The sequence below is a fragment of the Chanos chanos genome, chromosome 3, assembly GCF_902362185.1.
Source record: "Chanos chanos chromosome 3, fChaCha1.1, whole genome shotgun sequence".
In the NCBI taxonomy this organism is placed as follows: Eukaryota; Metazoa; Chordata; class Actinopteri; order Gonorynchiformes; family Chanidae; genus Chanos; species Chanos chanos.
The window spans coordinates 46,059,396-46,079,992 of NC_044497.1; the positions used below are offsets into that span (position 1 = coordinate 46,059,396).

General features: G+C 40.8%; 3 protein-coding genes across 3 annotated transcripts in view; 2 read left to right on the top strand and 1 right to left on the bottom strand.

Annotated features, from left to right (window-relative positions):
• The window catches only part of uhrf2 (ubiquitin like with PHD and ring finger domains 2), a 38,495-nt gene extending 35,389 nt beyond the window's left edge, over positions 1 to 3,106 (top strand). The window contains exons 15-16 of the mRNA XM_030769663.1: positions 693 to 791; positions 2,120 to 3,106. Of these exons, the coding sequence (XP_030625523.1) occupies positions 693 to 791; positions 2,120 to 2,266 (246 nt within the window). The 3' untranslated portion in view covers positions 2,267 to 3,106. The remainder of the gene's footprint in view (positions 1 to 692; positions 792 to 2,119) is intronic.
• Positions 3,107 to 7,288: 4,182 nt separating this feature from the next.
• Positions 7,289 to 16,361, top strand: brd10 (bromodomain containing 10). The gene is made up of 11 exons (XM_030767945.1): positions 7,289 to 7,995; positions 8,230 to 8,430; positions 8,628 to 10,129; positions 10,279 to 10,355; positions 11,251 to 11,340; positions 11,826 to 11,941; positions 12,280 to 12,467; positions 12,715 to 15,360; positions 15,531 to 15,587; positions 15,799 to 15,902; positions 16,113 to 16,361. Exons 1-11 carry the CDS (start codon positions 7,289 to 7,291, stop codon positions 16,359 to 16,361), a joined length of 5,937 nt encoding a protein of 1,978 aa, XP_030623805.1.
• Positions 16,362 to 18,374: 2,013 nt separating this feature from the next.
• Positions 18,375 to 20,157, bottom strand: mlana (melan-A). Its single transcript, XM_030770301.1, has 4 exons — positions 20,090 to 20,157; positions 19,728 to 19,824; positions 19,264 to 19,383; positions 18,375 to 18,443 (listed from the first exon to the last, which is right to left on the bottom strand). The coding sequence occupies exons 1-4, from the start codon at positions 20,155 to 20,157 to the stop codon at positions 18,375 to 18,377; spliced, it is 354 nt and encodes a 117-aa protein (XP_030626161.1).
• Between the last annotated feature and the right edge of the window lie 440 nt (positions 20,158 to 20,597).

Sequence of the window (20,597 nt, forward strand, 5' to 3'; positions counted from 1 at the left end):
ATCAAGACTTGATTAAATACATCAAGAAAAGTTCAGCTTAAGCATTACAAGGTAGAAATACAGCCCGACGTTTCAGCTAACCACGGCCGAGGCCCCACGACCCAAGTGCTTCAGCACAGCGGGTCAAGTTACTCCTAGATTTATGGTGAAGCACAGAAACTCATCATTAGAAACCCCAGTCTATTTATTTTAAAGCACTCAGCAAATCTGTTGACTGTGGACTGCCTGAAACCACCTCCAGAACTGACTTTCTGATGGATTATGGCAAATGTAACCAGACCAGTCCATTCTCACCTGAACCTTGTAAAGCCAAAAAAACCCTTTAATTTATTTCAAGAATTGAATCGAATTTAATTCATTAATTTAAGTAATTAATAGTTTGACATTGATTATGCTTTAAAAAGAACAGCTGTCTTGAAGTGTTTTGAGTTGTAGCGTTGCACTGAAAACAAATTTTAAAATCATAATACATGATAATACCTTGTACAATGAACCAAGTGAATTTGCATGACAAAGACATGCCACTTTAATAATGATATTTCATTGTAAAGTCATGCAGCACTGCTGTAGCAATCTATAATACAGTTTAAATGCAAGTGTATGTGTTTTATTTCAACGCAGATTTACTGGAAAAAAGTAGTTTCTATGGTGACACTAACCCCTCATTTCCTTAATTCTTCTTCCTTCTACAGAACTTCCTGAGGAAAGTGGAACAGATCTTTATGTGCGTCTGCTGCCAGGAGCTAGCTTACCAGCCCATCACTACAGTGTGTCTGCACAATGTTTGCAAGGTATCTGTGCGTGTGTGTGTGTGTGTGTGTGTGTGTGTGTGTGTGCATGTGCGTGTGCATGCACGCATCTGTCTGCTCATCTGTATATGCGCATGAGTGTACATTTGTAAGTAAGTAAACACAATGCATGTGTGTTTACGTACGTTATGTGCACACAGGTGATAATTCAAGGGAAAAACATCAACTTGAAATTGTATGTTAACCCATTGTGTAGCCGTTTTGAATTTGCTCAACTGGTGGGCAGAGAACCATGACTATGTTTGATATCATCAACAACAATTAAGCTGTTCGTGATCAATGCCTTTTTCACTTTACTGTAGCTAATTATAGCAGCAACAGGGCTGGGGGCATTGCTTAAATAAGTTTGTTAAGTTTGTCTAAGTAAGTTAGTCTAAGTGTAAGTCTTAGCATAAGTCTAAATGTTGTCCGATAGAAGTGCTTAACTGTTATCAAAGTTACTGGTTCTATTTAACTCTCCTCTGTCTAATTTAACGCTTTATTTGGACTGCTGTTTAATTTCAGTTAATTTCAAATTGATAGGCCACACTGATGTGTCTTCTTTGAGTGTCTGATTAGAAAACAGCTATGTAGAGAAACTAGAGGCAGTCAGATAAGCAGTGCACATTAAGCATTCTGTTGAGAGTGTGCCCTTGCCTCTTCTGCTGCCGTTGACCTTATTTTCTAAGCAGTAAAGTGAAATGAAGATAAACCATTTATATGAATTACAGCATGACACTGGGTCAAGGATGCACATCACACACAGTAAGATGAAAGTAAAGTGTTACTTATTTGGAAAACACAAATGCAATATTATTAGGTTACTTGATTTTTTTTAATGTTCTGTATTAATTAATTCCAAGAAAAAGAAGCAAAGTTATTAGAACCGGCATGTGACATGAGAACATCAATACAGAAATGTGTAATTAAGCATTTATTATTATTTAATTATGTGTTTATTCACCCAAATCGATCACCTGTCTATCAGTGATATTCACACTGTTTGGACTGGTCATATTGGTCATATGTAGTTTCACATAATGCTCAACTCTGTGGTTCAGGTTTATGCCTTTAAAACTGAAGCTGATCTCGCCAGGTTGTAGTATTTTACTGAAATTGACCTTTTCTGCCATTTGTGTGCTTAGGGTTTTTGGTATTTGGTTCTTTTGTTTTGTTTTGTTTTGTTTTTTTGCCCCCCCCCCCCCCAACTTTTTCTTTTTTTTTTACTTCACCTCAGACCTGTGCTTTGTCTTTGCCTTTGTATTATTGTATTCTATGTCTGATCTCAGATCTGCCATTTACATTGTTGTCCGTTTTCTCTCTGACCACAGACCTGCCTGCAGAGGTCATTTCGTGCAGAAGTGTACACCTGCCCAGCCTGTCGTCATGACCTGGGTAAAGATTACGTCATGGTCCTAAATAAGACATTACAGCAACTGCTGGACCAGTTCTTTCCTGGTTACAGCAAAGGTCGATGAGTCGGCCTCTCCTGAAGCAGACATATGGACGAGTCCCTACACAGCACACACATACATATGCACCTACATTTTCACTACAGCACTAACTCACACACGCAATTCCAACCCAAATGAAAATGACCGCACATAACAGCATTGTGCAGATTCACACACAGACACAAACAAACACACTCATACATGTAACCATCCTGCAGCACCCAGCCTAACAGGAATACACCTAATTGGTCTGGACAGTTTTCATCATGAACTAAGCCATCATTCAGACTCCCCTATGGACCTCATCAAAATATCAGAACGCATTTAGGACTCTGCTGTCTACCCAGACCCACTCTTCCTGGCCCTGCCTGTTTAATAAGCACCCTGGATCAACTTTTATCTGTCCAGGAGAAGAGAAGTCAATAAAGAGCCATTTTCTATCCGTTGCTCATTTGAGGATGAACCTAGGAACATAATAACTGAAGTGAAAGACATAATAAGATCTTGAGGAAGTCATATCTGTACTGGAGGCCAAAGCATGCACCAGTCTTTTAGCATTGTTTTGACCAGCATGTAATGTTCCTTGGCGTACTCTATGACATCACGCTGCTCTCCTTCCCCTCACACTCTTATGGGATGGAATAAAGCTGCTACGCTGCTACTAACTGTCCAGGAGAGCACATTTCTGCACATCCTAGACCCCAGAGACCGGTGAAATCCAAACAAGGGTCTGTTTATCATACCGTCTTTTCGTGTCCTCATTACTGGCCATCCATCCAAGTTCAAATCCAAACTGCTTCTTTGAAGGAGAGAGCCTGTGCCTCACTCCATGTTTGACGCCCTTGTTTGTTTGTTTGTTTGCTTGTTTGTTTGTGTGTCTGTCTTTTCTTTTTGTGGTGATTTTTCCTGTCTTCTTTCAAAGTTTTAATGATTTTTTTGTTTGTTCGTTTGTTTGTTTGTTTGAAAAAAAATTGCAGACGCAAATGTTTAAATGATTATATCATCTCTGAAGCAAACTGTGATGTGTCACCTTTCCTATTCCTGTCTCATCTGTTTTTGAGAGATAGACTTTTCATTTCTCCGTGCTGCTGGGCAGAGCTAATGGTTCTGCCTTTCTCTGTGAGCTTGGCTTTGCTCTCCTCTATCTTGTTCCCTACAGTTCCAATGTTAACTACAGCTCTTACACAGTTCTAAAGTCATGTGGCCGCTTCGCTTTTGCATTAGTGTTGTGTTCTATGTTTTTTATTGCACTTAATGAGGAAAAGAAATTTTGAGAAGAGGACAAAAATTCTGTCTAATTTCCAATAATCCCGAGTATGCCATTTTTTCTATCCATTAGTTGCCTATTTTAATCATTAGCTCTTTTTATGTGGCATATGTTACCTGCTGCATTGTTGACCTAAGCAGTTACATGGCTTCACATTGTGATTGGAAATTTTATACATGGTATAATACTTGATATGTACCTATTAAATATTTTGATTCCAGACGAGAAGCTTGATTATTTGTATGATAAGGCTTTCTCAAAAGATGTCTCTCTGAATTTTGCATATGTGCAGCGTGGGTGTAACCAAAAACTACTCTCACATCTACTTAAACCCTTATCACAGATTTCAGTTCACTTCATATCATTTAATGCAGTAATAACTCTTTTCCCAGATCTAAACATTATTTCAATATGGCGGTTAGCTGTAAGGTTATGTTTCATAATACAGGACATTCAAAGAGTCAGTTTAGAATTGCAAATTCCAGTTTCTTTCATGAGGGAGGTCTGGGATCAGCAGGGCCGCTGAGCTGAGATGACTAGAGGGTTAAGCACTGGGTGTGTCCCAAAACTGAACTGGAGCCAAATGGAGGGAGATTAATCTGTGCATCTTAATACTTTATTTATGGTCAGATTGCTCTGATTCTTGTAAGGGGGGAGGTTTGTACTATTTCTGAGAATACTAATGGAAAGATAAGACATTCTAGAATTCTTAAAGACAGCACCGTTAAAGCTCCCATTATGTTAAATGATTCTGAGCATGATTTTGGCTCACATTTAGGGATCTGTTGTCTCCTCTGTCACATCAGTCTTCAATGTTTTGTTCTCTTAATTCAGTTGCAGGGCATAGCAAAGGTGTAAGGAAAATGGGGACAGTAATAGTATTACTCATGCATATTCTGAATATCTGCTCACACAGTTGGGTTGATTAGTGTAGAGTCAGGGGCTCTGTTCTGGCCTGGTTACTACGGAAACGAAGACTGCCATGAAAAGGGGTAAATTGTGCTGTGTCGGAAGCGTGTAAGGCACTTGCTTTGTATGTACCAGCCCAGGCAAAATAAATAAAATAGCAAGGGAGGTCGTTTTGAAATCAGGGCTATATCTTATCCTACTGAACACAGCCACTGAGCTTGATCCCATTCCTTATACCGAATGTAATGGCTCATTATCTTAGAGATTGAAGCTCTGTTTGCGAACCCATTTCCATGTGTCCTTGTCCATAATTGAGTCTCCCTGAAAACATGGTTTGAGGAGCCCTCTGGTGGTGAAGAAACATATTACACTGTCTATGCCTTGGTTTGTTATATAACTAAGCCCACATTGCAGTGTCAAGACAGGCCATTCATTCACTTTGGCCATTCTGATCACCACAGTGGGGTCACTTCAGCCGGATACAGACTCTTACCTTTTAATATTTGACTGTGCAGAAATAAGTTATGCTCTTTGTTCTAGAAGTAAAAGAAAGTACACAATCACATCTGCAAAAGAAGAGTTTTCTAAAGACCATGTCTGTTTTCCATCATGCTGTTTAAAGTACTAACTATGCATTCCACACAAATATCAGCATTGCCACAGAGATGTTGCCAGCGTTGCTGGGCTAGAAGCAGATGTGGGGGCGGGCAAGACTATCTCAGAATCTCAAAAAGTAGAGAAACAGTTTCAGAGGCTGTCAGTCAAACTGAACATCAGCATCATCTCCCTCACATGATTCTTCTTTCACTCAGGACACTGGTCCTTTCTAAATTAGTATTTTACAAAAGGTATAATTTACATTCATTCCTCCTTTTATCCATTCCTCTTTTGGTTTGCATAACCTTGCCTTCAAAGGCTTATATAACCTAGGGCATGTTACTGCACCTTTAGTTCAACTGTAAAACTTCGGAAAAAGACGTCTTTTGATATAGTTTCAGATATGGTAAGCGTCACTCAGACAATGTCAGACGTAGGTTTCCAGCATCAGTGGAAAACCTTAGAGCAGAACAACAGAGAGAGGTGATGCAAGGTGAAAGTTTGGGCTTTTTTCCCCATCCCACACTCCATCATAAGTGTGCACAGTAAGTACAAATTCCAAACAGTTCCCTCTTGTAGAGAGCATTTCAAACCACAGTATTTAAAAAAAATGTCTGCAGTAGAATATATATGAATTCATCATCCATTTTAAGTATCTATTAAAGAACTTCATTGCATGATCTAAAATTTCAACACTTTCATAAGAAAGTCTCAGGAATAGGAATATTTACTGTTCTATTTGGTAAAAAAAAATTCCTCTGGGTTTGTCCTCATAGCAAATCGGGTACCATGTTACAGTTTGGAAAACTGAACATATCATTGTAATAATGTAGATTGATATGCAAATCAGTGTGGTCACCATCCTCAAGGCAAAACTTGAGAACTAAATAATTCTTCTTCGATACATTTGGGTGAGTTCAATTTTACAGATAGTTCGAATATGATATTACTACTATTATAACCAAAGATTTTTTTAATGTTAATGACAACGTAACTAAAGTACCGATCGTATGTCAGACATGAAAAAATGAACTGGAAAAATTGACAGAAACTACGTATAATGTCACAGAAATGACGTGTAGTGTCACACTTGGGAGTCTGAAGTTACGTTAGAGGAGCTGGTTAGAGACATCCAGCTAATTTTACAAGCCAGCTAGCATAGTAGGATCCCTCTGATGTTCTCCAAACTGGTGCTATGAACAGCTGGCCTTAACTGAGAAATCTAATGTCTTTTGATTAGCCGTACACATTTAGTTGTTTAAATACGTTTTTTGTTTTTATTTTCTTTAGCGCTGTCAACTTTTGCAGAATGTTTTAGAAAAGTAAATTAGCCAACATAGCCTATGTGTTAGCCAGTGTTAGCCAATTAAATTGACTTCGGATTTCTCAGAGCTTGCTAATGTTAACCGGTGTTTGGGTTCGTCATGCTGAAATACAGGCTGTCCGTTCGCAGCTAAGTTACAAAACCAGCTCAACTTTTTGTACACAGATAGCTGCAACGCTGGAGTATTTTTCGAGTGTCAGGAGAAGCTTTAGCGCAGGCCTCGGAATGGAAACAATGGGCTCCACTAATAAGCAGGCAAAGCTGCAGCAGTTATCCGTCTCAGACGCTCTGGCGTGGGTCTAGGAGGCAAACTGACACCGCCGATCTTGGAGGTATGCTCAACGGCCTTTTCAGAATTACAGGACTGTAGGATGCAAGGAAATGTGACCCTAGCAAGTCCAGATCCAAGAGTTTTTATGGCAACATATGTCACACAACAATCCTGATTAGTGAGCAGAATATCTAGATGTGAAAGACTGACGTTTAAGCTGGTGGATAGCTACTTAGCGACTTTTAGCTAGCTAGCTAGCTAATTAGCTAACACTTTATTCAAGGCTGGGGTCTTATTCAGGTTGTCAGCACTTTTGCTTAGCTCGACAGTGCACTCAGCTAATGGTGAAAATACGAATTAGACCGAAATTTCATTTGGATTCCATTGCAGTTGGAGTGCTTATAGTACCATCAGCCCCGTAACATTTAAAGCTAACTTTAGTTAGCGAAGCAGCCACTTCTCAAGCTGGAACTTGTTTCACTCACGTCACACGTGTTGTCAGAGACATTTCAAAACATTCAGTCTCAGGAACAGCGATGGCTCTATAGTAACAAATGCGGTTTTTAATAGTGACGGTGATTGCGGGATCCATCACCCGGACCAGGTTGCTGATTTACCAGCTCAAATACGACATAGCCTAAATGACTTCAACCTCCCCTAAGACTAGCTGCCTCCAGCATGAAGGTGCAAGGCGACCCTTGCAGGAATGAACCCTGTTGCATATCCGAAGTTGTGATGCACAACGCCGTGGGTCTCAAGGACATGACAGAGGGCAGAGAGGGACAGAGACTATTATACTTCCAGAATTCCCACCATCAAGATGAACTGGATGCAGGCTCCCAGGGGAGCATTCTTATATCACAATCAGGATCAAAGTACACAGACACTGAATGTATTGAAGTTACAGAAGACCTGTGCAATGGCACTTCAGGAGAACTGGACAGTGTTATTTCTTACTGTGACAAAAACGATGTGGACATGACAGATGGCGTGACGGAAATTTCTGAGGATAGTCAGTCTTTACCTGAAGTTTACCCATCTAGTGCAGTCGACGATGATGAGGACCTCACACCGGAAGTGCGGCAAGCCTTTAGAATATTCCACAGTTTTCTTTTGGAGAAGCACAAAGCTTTAATTGCCCCTTTTTGGCTTCCTATTGGTCCAGGGGACATCAGAGATGGAGAACCTGTTGCAAATTCAATATGTTTCAAGAGGATAGAGGAGAAGTTTGCAAAGCGTGAATATGAAACCATCACAGAGTTTGTGGCTGACTTCAGGTTAATGCTGGAGAACTGTTACAGATTTCATGGGGTTGATCACTGGATTTCTAAGCAAGCTCAGAAGTTGGAGATCATCCTAGAGCAGAAACTTACATTGCTGTCAAGGTAGGCAAACTGGTATGAAGTTGGTCATAAATAGAATAGAGTTCATTAAAACATCAAAATTAATTATGTTTAATTCTCCATAATGTATTTAAAATGAGACTTTCTGTTTTTGAAATTAGAGGGTAGAGGCCTTGCTACTGAGACTTGCTGTAAGAACATTCATGGTGAAGTTATGTGTGAATGTGATTTGGATCACAGATAGAGTTTTACTGTCATCTGAACTGTTTTGGCTAGGACTCTTAGAGAGAAGACCACTCTGGCTGTGACCTCTAAAGGTCGCTTTGGGGCAGAGGATGAGAAGGGCACAGGGGGCACTTCAACCAGAAGGAGGTCTGTGCCACGGAATCTGGCTGCCATCACAGTGGGTGGCAGCGAGTCCATTATGGTACAAGCCCTTAGGCTGGAGGAACAGCAGAGAGCCAAAGAGGAGAAGAGGTAAACACTCATGCTGTCCTCCAGGCCTCCTTTCCAGGCAGTTCCGTTTAGCCTGTATTTCAGATTTTTAAATTGATAATTGGCCATTTAACATACCTCTGTTGTTTACATTTCACCGCATGCTCTCCACACATCTTGAGAATTTTATGTGCGTAGCTCATTATTTGCGTTACAAAACTGTGATCCCTGACCTTTAGGCAGCGGGAGCTGGAGAAGAAGGAGGCTGAGGAGGCGTCGGCCAAAGAGGTCGAAGAGTGGGAGCGTGCCTTGCTGTCTCAGGCAGACCCTTGGCCAGTGGAGACGATGTGGGAGCTACCTGCCATCGGGCACTTCTTGTGCTTGGCACAGAAGGCCCTGAACCTCCCTGAGATTGTCTTCTTTGAGCTGGAGCGCTGCTTACTGATGCCGCGCTGCAGCTCCTTCCTCGCCAAGGTCATGACCTCACTCCTGTGTCAGCCCCACAGACGGGCCACACTGCACCGACGCCCAGCACTGCCTTATCGGCGGTGGGAGGCAGAGCTGAGGCGGCGGGTGGGAGGCTGGTATCAAACAGTCGGCAGGGCAGATGACCAGGGGTCACGGGCAGAGCAGCTGGGCCTTTGCCAGCGCTTTTTCTGTACTCTTGGAGAGACAAGTCCCCTGGAGGAGAGAGCTTTCCACTTGCTGCCTTTCAGTCAGCGCGTGTGGCTGCTCAAGGGCCTCTGTGACAATGTTTACGAGACTCAGAAGGACGTGCAGGATGCTGTGTTGGGCCAACCTATCCACGAGTGCCGCGAGTCCATCCTGGGCTATGATGGGCAGGAGAATGCATATATACACTTCCCACATTTCTGCGGTGCTGATTTGCGGATTTACTGCCAGAGTCCTTGCATGGAGCCAGAATTTCCCTTGCCTGCAGTACTAGTAAAAAAATTAGAGCGAGATTCTACCGCCGAGGGGCCAGAAGTTTCCGTGGAAACGAGTGACAGACATGAGGACAAACCAGGTATGGATCACCCTGTTGATTGGGTGAAGGTTGAGAATGGTGGTTCCAGCAGCAGGGACTCTGAGGTCTGGAGAGGGACAGAGGACTCCTTACAAGACATGGGGGACTTGAACGGAGAAAATGAACCTGATCAGAAAAGACAAAGTAATTTTATTTTTCATTGTAAAAATGATCCAGAGAGCCCTAAAAGAGTTAAAGAGGAGCTGGTGGAGGGAGAGCACATTCAATTCAAAAAAGAGGAGGGAGAAGAGTCCTCTGATACAGAGCCTTGCCTGAGAGTAGGAGAAAACTGCTACAGAGGAAAGTCTCCTGCCAACTCTTGGGGCAGGGGAGATATGAAATCTTCTAGTAGACCTGAAGAGGACTGCACTCAGGTGGATGGATCACTTGGAAGTGAGCAGGATCCCTGTTCTGACTGTCATATAAGGTCTGAGCAAAATTTAGAGACACACCCTTGCCAGTGTACCAAAAAGCTGGTCTCCAAATCACCCACCCGATTACCTTGGAACGCCAACTCGACGGAGGGGGAGGCAGGCCGAGTGCGCAGTAAAAAAAAGAAAAGGAAGAAAAAGAAAGGGAAGGAACTCCGGGTCAAGGGTGGGCCGAGTAAACTGGGCTCTGTGAAACTGAGTCAGGCCAAAGCAGCCAAAAGCACCCTTCGCAAAGCTGCCTGTACTATCAAAAAAAAGGACAAAAGGAAAAAACGAAAGCTAGGTGAGCAAAACAGCTTTTTCATTCCCAATTCTGGTGGTATGTCCTGCCTTGATTGCTGTAAGATTCAGGTTATCAGTTGTGATTATTCGTTCACGAACTTAACAGTTTTCTGCGGTACAAATGAGATTCATTCTTCCTCTCTCAAGCAGGAAAAAAGGTTGACGCTGACAAAGTGGTAAAGAAGGAGAAAGACGCTCCTCAATTCCCAGTGGAGCCAACATTTAAAGTAAGTCATGCTAGGTGTCAGCTGTGTAACTGATAATTCTCGGAGCTTTTAAGTATTGTGCTATCATTAATCCCCTAATTGTGCTCATTTATTATTATACCATTTTGTTTTATTGTTGTTTTATTTTTGTTTATTATTATACTGATTCGACTATATGTTATACAAGCTTGTTATCAGAAGAAGAAACAGAGAGCTTTGCTGGCTAGAGGAAAATATAAATATCTGATAGCACTGAGGACATTCAGAACTGATTTTCACCCATTAAACTTTACAGTTGTGTATTTCAATTATTTGTGGGCCTGAGGTTGCTGCTAATAATGAAGCATGTTCCTAATAAATGTATACTGTGAAATTTGTGACTTTAGAAGAAGGGAAACATCTTGATGCTGTTTCATGCATTGTAACAAACTGGTAATTACTTGTAAAGTGATCAACTAAGAGCAATACAACACAGCATTATTGGCTTTAATGTGTAATTTTATAGGCATGCGACAATATTTTAATCACTGTATACCACATGCAAATGTTGTCATCAGACTACACCGCAAGGGAGTATTTAATGAATTCAGTACTCTCAGAGAAAATAGAATGGCATTTTTTAATAGAAATGTTGATTTTGTGTTAATGGGATCCAGCCTGCATGTAGCTGTTATCATTTAAGAATACTCTGTGTCTGTTCTCCTGTAGCTTAGTGGTGCATATTGGAGCAGAACAAATTTTCAGCTTTGCCATCAGGATATCAGGATGGCCATATCAGGATAATACCTTTGACCCCTTTCTCTACTTTCTCTCCCGTCTCTCTCTTTTTCATCCTTACCTCTGCCTCTTTTCACTTTGTTTCTCATATCATCTCTCCATTTTATCTTTTACTGAATTGCTCTTTTCCATCATGCAGCTGGTTTGTTCCAGTCTAGAGGAGCTAAGAGATCTGATCAGCAAAACAGAGGATGAGCTGGATGAACTGGAGAGCACCAAAAAAAGATCTGTTAGTAAGAGAGGGAACACATACATACACTGACACTGATCTATTTTATGAGAATACATTCTGAATATAATCATTATATAAAATGATTGCTTTGAAAATTGCATGTCTCATGTAGAATTTGTCATCTTAAAACCCAGTGTTTTCACATTGTCGGTTCTCCAACATACCCGTGCCCTCACATAATGGTGATTTTCTTGCCGCAGAGGTTATTTTGGTGTTGTACCCTTTTTCAGTGTACACACCATGAGTTTTCTTGAACTACAGATCTCATTTTTATTGTAATCTCAGTTTTATCATGCTTTTTCTGTGCTGTTCTCTCTTTGCTTTTAACCTTAGACTTTGAATCATATGCTGTATTACCATAAAAGTTTGAACCCTGAGAGACTAATTCTATATACATTTACCTTTAACGTATATTAAGAATAAATACAGTTTTGAAGAGCTATCAATACATTGTTTACATGTGTGTTTGTAATGTATTTCAGGGAAGGTGGTATTACAAGAGGGAGGCAGTAAAAGAGCTTCATATCACTCTTATAAGACTGCTGAATGAGTTAACACCATGGGAACCAAAACTGGTTAAAGCCTTTCAAAGGAACAGGTAAACTGCATTATTTTTCCACTGTCTCCTTGTAGAGGTGTTTACTCCTATTGCCGCATTTTCATGTCTTGCTTGTAATGTTAAATTTTAGAACTTGACCCGAAAGTAAAATTTCTAAGTTTTCTGTATTCACAAGTCTCACTTGGGATATTGTTACGTGTCCTTAATTGCAGTGCAAATTCATATAATCTGACGAGAGGTATTCTGAGTGTAGTTTTGCGTGAATGTGCATGAAATACATTGTTAAAGTCATAGAGGATTTGTTGTAACGTTTCACTTAGGCCCTTTCCTATTGGGCATTGCAGAAATCTGAGATTCATACTTTGTTTTCATTTCAGAGCCCGACTGAAGAAAGACTACGATGATTTCAAGAAACATCCTGAGTATGACAATTTTGTCAGAGAGGAGTTGGTGGTTGAGGAACTAGAAGGTGGCATGTGTAAAGAGGGCTCCACAGATGCATCTCGAGATACAGAAGAGGAGGAGGTACAAAATGGAACTTCTGATATGGACCCTGGTGTGGCAGGTGAGTCCTTAGTAGACGGCATTCTATGTTTTGTTTTTGTCTGTGATGGAGCTATTAACAGATTACTTTCTTTTCTTTGTTCTTGTCTTATTTCTACGTTTTCAAAACTTTGCTCCAAGTTTGTTTGGTGGAGAGTTATCGTATTTGTACTGCACCAACATACTTTTCAGTATATCCTGCTTGTGTGATGAATCTGTGTGGTTTGAGTGAAACGTTGAACATATTAGTTTCACTTTTCTCATCTCAGAGTATCCACATCTACTTGAAAACGAGCCATTAGGAAGTGGCATTAGGGCCAGTCTGGAAATCCTCATCACATCCAATGAGTCAGGGCCTTCAACGCGGAGTTCAAAGCGTCGTCTTATTGGTAACATGGGTGAGGACCTGAGCCCAAACAAAAGAAACAAAATGTCAAGCGAGGACTCCTTGACTCCTGAAATCTACTCAGAGGATGGAAGCAAGAAACAAAATGTTGAAACAATGACCTTACAGGTTTCAGAGAAGACCCCAGGGGTGTCTACACCAGTGTCTGGTTTTCATGGACGCTGTAAGCCAATCCAGGCTCTGTTGGCCAAGAGTGTTGGGAACAAAGTGACCTTAATAAGTCAGTCTCAGGCAGCAGCTATGGCCCAGGCTTTGCAAGTGCAAACCAAGACAGTGCCTACTTCCACACATGAAATTAAATCCGTTTCAAGCAGTCAGCCAGCACCACTAACAGTGCCCATTACCACTCAGATACAGACAGCTGCAACCACATCCACACCAAAGAGTCCCGTCCAGTTAGTCTACAAGATGTCAGGAGGCTTGGGTTTGTTCAGAAAGGATGGCAGCCAAGTGAAATTTGCAGTGCAGCCTGTTTTGGACCAGAAAACTGGGGATAAGACAATGCAGCAGGTTGTTATCTTGCCAAAGAATCTGGTCATTCAGAAGTCTTTCGAGGAGAAGACAGCTGCACAGGGAACCAGAGTCATCACTGTCCCCACTTCAAAAACTCCATCCAGCTCTGCATTCACTATACCAGAAAAGATTCCCATCCAGCAGGTAGCGCCTCTGAAAGACACACGTGTTGTGCGTACGCCGTCTCCAGTTGTATCTCCTAGTATGAGTAAAGTAATACCACTTAGTGGAAGTTCCCATGTTGCCAAAGGGACTACTGACCAAAATGTGACTCCAAATAGATCCCCTGCTCCCAGTGCAACCCCTACTGATCCCAGTCAATGTGATCTCAAGCAAGAACTGAAGACAGTGTGCATCAGAGACTCCCAGTCCATCCTTGTCACCACAAGAGGGGGCAACACTGGGGTGGTCAAAGTTCAGACATCAGACCAGGGTGCATCAGGAACATTACCAGCCAGCCCGGTCTTTACCATCCCTCCTCACTTGCAAGCTTTTCTGGTGTCTAAGTCATCTTCTACTGCGAAATCCAATCCAACAGCAGTTTCTGCTAATACTACAGCCCAGTCACTACCTGCTGCTACGCCTCGGATAAGCAGAAGTACCTCGCTGACTTCTGTACCCCATTCTCCTTCTACAGGTGCCATTCCGGGGAATGCAGCAATGGTAGCCAGATCATCTATTTCTTTGGCCTTGAACCATCCTCACAATAACTCTCCCTTCTCTGTAGTGTCTGGTGCAAACAGTCCAACCACAGCTGCTCAGACATTGATTAGTGCTAACTCACAGTTATCTCCCAACTCTCAAAACAATGTTAATGCACAGATTTCACCTGTGAAGATTGGCCAAGGAGTTACCCTGACAACACCACCAAAAAATATCATAAAACCTCCATCAAAAAGGTCTCAACCTCAAGACAAGGTTTCAGACCAGGCCCACTCTCAGAAAATTTTTGTTGTCTCACCATCTTCAGATATTTCTGCAGCTTCAAAAATCACCACTCCCACAACTCTAACAGTTCCAGGACCAAGGGTAGTGTTCATTAGTCAGGCACCTGGCTCTACTTATTCTACTGTTACTGTTCCTAAAGGAACCTTGAGCTCTGGGCTTGCCACTACACCATCGACCACTACATCTTCACTAAAATTTGGCAGCAGTACCCCTGGTGAAGCAAATAAAATAGTCCATGAGGGTATTAGTGTTCCAGAGTTACCTTCAAAGCTACTGGAAGTTGCCGCGAATGTGAACAGTAAAGCTGTTACACTGCCTGAGACAACCACACAAACCACACCTGTTTCAGTCTCTAAGGTTCATGCAACTTCTAGTGGACTCATTTTTGTTCAGAGAAATAATCCAGTCTCAAGCAGTGGGAGTCAGTCTGTGAACTCCAGTAACCAAGTCAAAGGAAGTGTTTCCTTTGAAGGCAAAATTATGACATTTTCTACTTTAAGCTCGGGACATATGGCTTCTTCTTCCCTCCTGACAGCTGCCCAACAACAAAGTGTACCCTCATCAATGTCGTCTAGTGTCTCCGAGGCTTCCAGCAACAGATCACATCAAACTGTAGGAAGCTCCGCACTGAATGTTGTTCCACAATACTTGGGAAATCTGATCAGCAGAGACACAATGTTGATGAGGGGTGTGGTAGTCAACAAGCCACGGTTTCCTGCACCACTTCCTACAGGACCTGCACCAGTCAGACTACCAACAATTACATCTCCACTTAGGGTCACCCATCCAGTGACCTTAAGCAGCACCACACAAGCCATAAGCACGCCTACGTCTACCCCTTTGCCTATTACAACTTCTATTGTCAGGCCTATTAATCCCACTTCTGCTGCTACAACTGTGCAAGAAAAAATTGTCATAAATACCACTGCTCCACTTGCTCCTGGCACTCAGATCCTCATCAACAACACCCGCCTTGTGGTTCCTGCTCAAGGTCTTGGACCAGGCAGTCATGTGTTGCTCATTACTAGCCCAGCTGTGCCCCGTGGAGGTACTCCAGGGGTCAGCCCCATGCCTGTAGTTTCAACAGTGCCAAGGACACCAGCACCTGTACAGTCAGGAATTCAAGCACCTAGAATGGTATCACAGCTGCAACATGGAGCAGTTAGACTGCCAGTGCCTTCTACGGCAAAAGTTGGACCTTCTATCGCTGTCTCTCAGTTGATGACTACTGTCAGGGCACCTTTGTCATCCAGTGGTACTACAATGCTTACACAAGTAACACAGCAATTAGGGGCTACACTGTCATCAGGGCAACAGGGCTTAACAACTGTTGTGAGAATTCCATCCTTGTTAACTACAGAAGGGACAGGCTCATCGATTACACCTTTGCAGTGTGTGGACAGCCACGTAAAAGACACTACTGTAGCATCTACTCAGTCACAGGGAGATTCACATAACATAGTCACACCAGCTCCCTTTTCTTTAGGACTTAAAGACACAACAACAAAAGCACCATTGGTGTCAGCTGTGCAGCCAGCCAAGAAGATTATATCCAGAATCCAGGCTTTACCAGTGGTCACTGTGCCGTCGGTGAGCAGCACAGTTTCCAGGATGCAGACATTGCCTGTTGCTACAGTACCACCAATAGGGTGTACTGCCAGTAATAGACAAGTGACTCCCATAGCAACTGTGCCTCCATCCATTAACACAGTTATAAGGGCATCCTGTCAACCAACAAGAACAGTTCAGCCTGGTACTTTTAGAATGCCTGTTGTTTTAACTGGTTCTACACATGTCCAGGGCAGTGTTCCAACACAGACAGCTGTATCTGGTGTGTCAACAAACCTGAACTCTGGTAAACTGTTGGTAAGCCCAGATGGCGCTGTTTTGAATGCAGTTAGAGGTCCTGCCTTCTCCAGTTTCCCAGTGATGGCTAAGCCAGTGGCAGCTCAAACAGTAATTTCTACCACCAGTAATTTGTCAGTGCTGTCTGTACAGGATCCTCAGCAGTCAGCAACCCCGGACAAATCAGCAGGACCCAATCAATGAGTGTGAGAGTATTTGGAATTAATTCTTCATAGATAATCCAGCTTTGTTTTGACCCCTTACACCTAATTCGGACTTGGACACGAATGTTGACAATGTTTAATTTTTGTTTTCTTTGGGAATTAAAATATGTTTACGATATTTTCTTATTGCTAGAAACCCTCTGATTTGGCAGTTGTCTTATTAGCTACTTTTGAGTTTTATAGTATGTTGGGGCAAAACAACTGATGTGGTATCTTCTCTAACTTGGAGGCAAATTTACTGACAAGGATCAGCTATATCTAACGGCCAGTAATGTACATTGTGAAAGGGTTGGTTAGCAAGGTTTTTTACTGTTTATATGCAAGAAGTTTGGTTTGACAAAACAAAAAGGTTGAATGTTTTTGTAGCATTTCTCATTGATATAAAATAATCATTAAATGATGAGCATTTTATTCTTTAGAATGGTCTGTTATGTATTTTATCTTATGGCCACCAAACTCTCTGAAGTTATTCTTCCCACTGAATTATAGTAGTGCATTTGTACACTTTCAGACGTATCAGTATCTGGTCTCAGCAGTGTGGTTATATTGAGAGAGACACACAGACATACACATCAAAATGTTATCAAAACAAATACTGGCATATTTCATGTAGAAGTACTACTATTTGATAGTGTACTTTGTAAATGGTTTGAAATCACAGAATGTGTTGAAAGTCAAATTATTTATTACAATTTGTCTACTGTAGATTTTTCAAAGTACACTAGTAGGTATTTTGGACCACATGCATTCAATGAAATATTGGAAATAAATGCAGTGCTTTGTACTCTACTAAGGTATGTTCTCATTAATAAAGCTCTCAAGGCAGTTTTGTTAATTATTTATTTTTTAATATATGGCGAAATTCACCAAAATGAAAAAATGGTTTGTCATTCACTGATATTTTCAGTCTTTACCTTTTATGTAGTGGTATCAATTTAACCTCACTTTTACGCTTGGGAAATTATGACATTTGGAAATATCATAAGCATTTGGATAGGTCTGTCTCATAGTATGACAGTGAAATAAGAATTTAAAAAAGTAGGCAATTCCTCACTGTTTCTGCAGCATGAGGTGTTTATAGATTAATGGAAAGTTCACATACAAGTTCATTTTTACAGTCATCTCCTATTAATTAAATTGTTTTAGTATTAGACCCACTCGTAGACCAGTGGTCTAGTAGAATATTTACTGATGCTCTTTGCTCTCTATATATTGAAATTTAGTAATTACGTTACATGTCTTCCTCTGAGAGAGATATAAAGTTTTTAATTAAAAAATGACATGAAGTCTAAAGGACTGCTCGCAAAAGATGATGCTTCAACCCATCTGTATGAGCAAATGAAAACTCAGAAAATCCTGTCCCAATGAGAAATAGGTCTTATGTGTGTGTTTTTTTTTTTTCCTTTGGTGCACATCTGACATTTTGAAAGTTAGGTCATTTATTTGGAACGTTATCTTTTGGCACAGCCACCACTATCAATGGGACGGTTAATCAAAGTAGTTTTCAAGTGCCTTGTATATTGTTGCAGAAAATGAGCTAAAAAAAAAAAGAAAAAATTGTGAACTTCCCATTTAACTGAAGCCATAGAACTTCAGGTGCCCAACAGTCATTTGGAGTAAATGATAAGATTCACAGCACTCTTTGTTTATAAGATTTACAGGATTGTGTATTCAAAAGTTCTGTAACAGGTAACATATGCAGATATAATAATAATAATAATAATAAAGATATAATAAGCACTCAGCATATATTTGAATAAACCATTGAATGATCAAAGGTGTCAGTGCATGACAACGCAATGCATATTTCTTTAAAGGCTTTCACTGCTCCTATTTAACCCCATCTCCCGTTTACTTACCAATGGAACCAAAATCACAGGGGTTACTTAAATATGATTGAATAGTACATTTGCATTCAGTAGTATAACCATTCAAATCAAGAGAGTGAAAATGTACAGTTTTGGAATATTCGTTTTCCTTCTGTGAAAACCCTTCAGGGTGAATATGGAGGAGGTAATGGGCCAGAGGCGATTTTCTCATAGGCGGGAGGGGCATTTGGAACCTAAGATACAAAGAAAAGAAAGCCATATGTTCCAAAGCAATCACTGTCACTTCAGCAAGTGTCACGGTAAAATTATTATTATGCGTAACAGAATCATTAATCAAATTACCTGTTAAATTCGCATTAGGTACATAACTGCAGATACTGTACTTGGATAGCAGGATTATTGGATTATTATATTTATTTTTTAATCTACTTGCACTATGAATCACAGATAACCAAATGCTTTCATATTAGTAAGTGCACCATAGTATCAATACTGAATAGACTCAAACAGGTACTTGCATTAACATATCTACTGTATAACATTGGCAAGTACCAGTTTATCACATATCAAGTGAGACTGCATTGGAACAACATGTAGCATAGCACTAACATTTGTATTTCTTTTGCACACGTTTGGTGGAAAAAAATTTCAATATATAGTATTCACTATTTAGTAAGTCCCCATTCTTTTACAAATTCCATTCACAATAATCCTCATCTTCTAAGGAGCACAGTGATACAACTCAGCCAACCTAGCCACTGCACGACATGTGTTTGAATCAGCTCACATGATCTCTTTATCCCTTATGGCATGCATGGTCAAGGTTGCTGTCACAACATAGAGTGCCTGCTTTTGGAGAGGGTTTGTGAACTGGTGGATAGAGACCTCTTAACCAAATGAAATAAAGACCTTGCTAACCTAAGTTAGATTGAAATGATCGAACTGCAGATCGAAATGATTAAACTAGTAGAGTCAAAGTATTGATCATACTCAACTCTTCTAAATATGACACTAAAGACTGTCTGTTTTTCAATTTATTCTGTTGTTTCTTACCACTCGCTGGAGGTTACTGAATTCGTTGAGAGCGACTTTGTTCTCAGTCCCCGCCCCTCCTTCACTGTGCTGCCCTGATCTCATGATCTCCCTCCAGGACTGACCTGTACCGCGTGCACTCTGTGGGGGCATACGGCACCAGAATATTACCAGTGTTTTATGCGGTAAATATTTCTCTCACCAGACAGGCATTTGGAGTATGAGCAGTTAATCTCAGATCTATTAACTGGACTAACAATAGAAAAACGAAGAAGAACATGGGTATCAGTCTGAATCAAAATACTTTGTTTTCATGTCATTTGGAATATTCTGTTGTTTCCTCAATGTGTTATGTACAAGGAGGAAATCCTGTGGACATGTAAGTGCTATGAACTGGGAGAGGTCTTTCTCTCCAGTCCATAACTGTGCCGTGTTTAGGGAAAGAGATTAATACTACAAAAAGAGAGGCGAGTCACATGTCTTACTCGGATCATTTTGTATCCGCTCCTTCTTCGGTAATACCAACATCCCAGGATGAGCAGAGCAGCAAGAATTATCACCAGTAAAGCTATACCCACTGCCCTGCAATGAACAGCATAACTCCTTCAGTTTTGCTTGTTTAATCTGAATGACGTTGTCACCATTTGCCCATATTTGTCCACATCCCAAATAACACATTTTTTGAAGCATTCACTCAAATACATGAAAACAAATAGTCATAAGTAGTCCTTGTAAGCAATATATTTTTCACACTGTGTTTTGTCCACACATTGTGTGTGACAGGAGGACCAATTTAAATTGTAAATTGAAAAAGAAAGTATGCCAGTAAAATTAAAAATCCACAAACTCTTCTGATCTGATGTAAGATCCGCCGCCCCTGCTGGCAAAGTGAACACTGAAATCTCTGCGAGGCATTGCTTATTTGGAACCACCTATGCACGCAAAGAAATCGTTAAAAAAAAAAAAAAACATAATCAGCCTTGAAAGACAAAATAAATTATGACTGGTTAAAAACTGAAAGATCCATCCCGCACTTCAATACCCCACTTTTTAAAAATAAATGTATTTATTCATTCATTTATTTATTTTAATCTTATGCAAATTAACAAACTTCATGCTGGCAAAATAAATAGGCTACATTTAATCAGTTTGGAATCCCCCTCCTTATTATGTCGTATTTGTGCAGTCTAACCACAGTGTTTAATTTCATTAAGCCTTCGGAAAATTCAACAAAATAACATCTCATCGTTTCATTTGCACTAAAATTGATTTTGCACGCGAATTCATGAACGAAAATTAAATCTTACCCACACTGGATAATTTGATTGTAGTGACTTATCGCGGTTGAAGGAAAG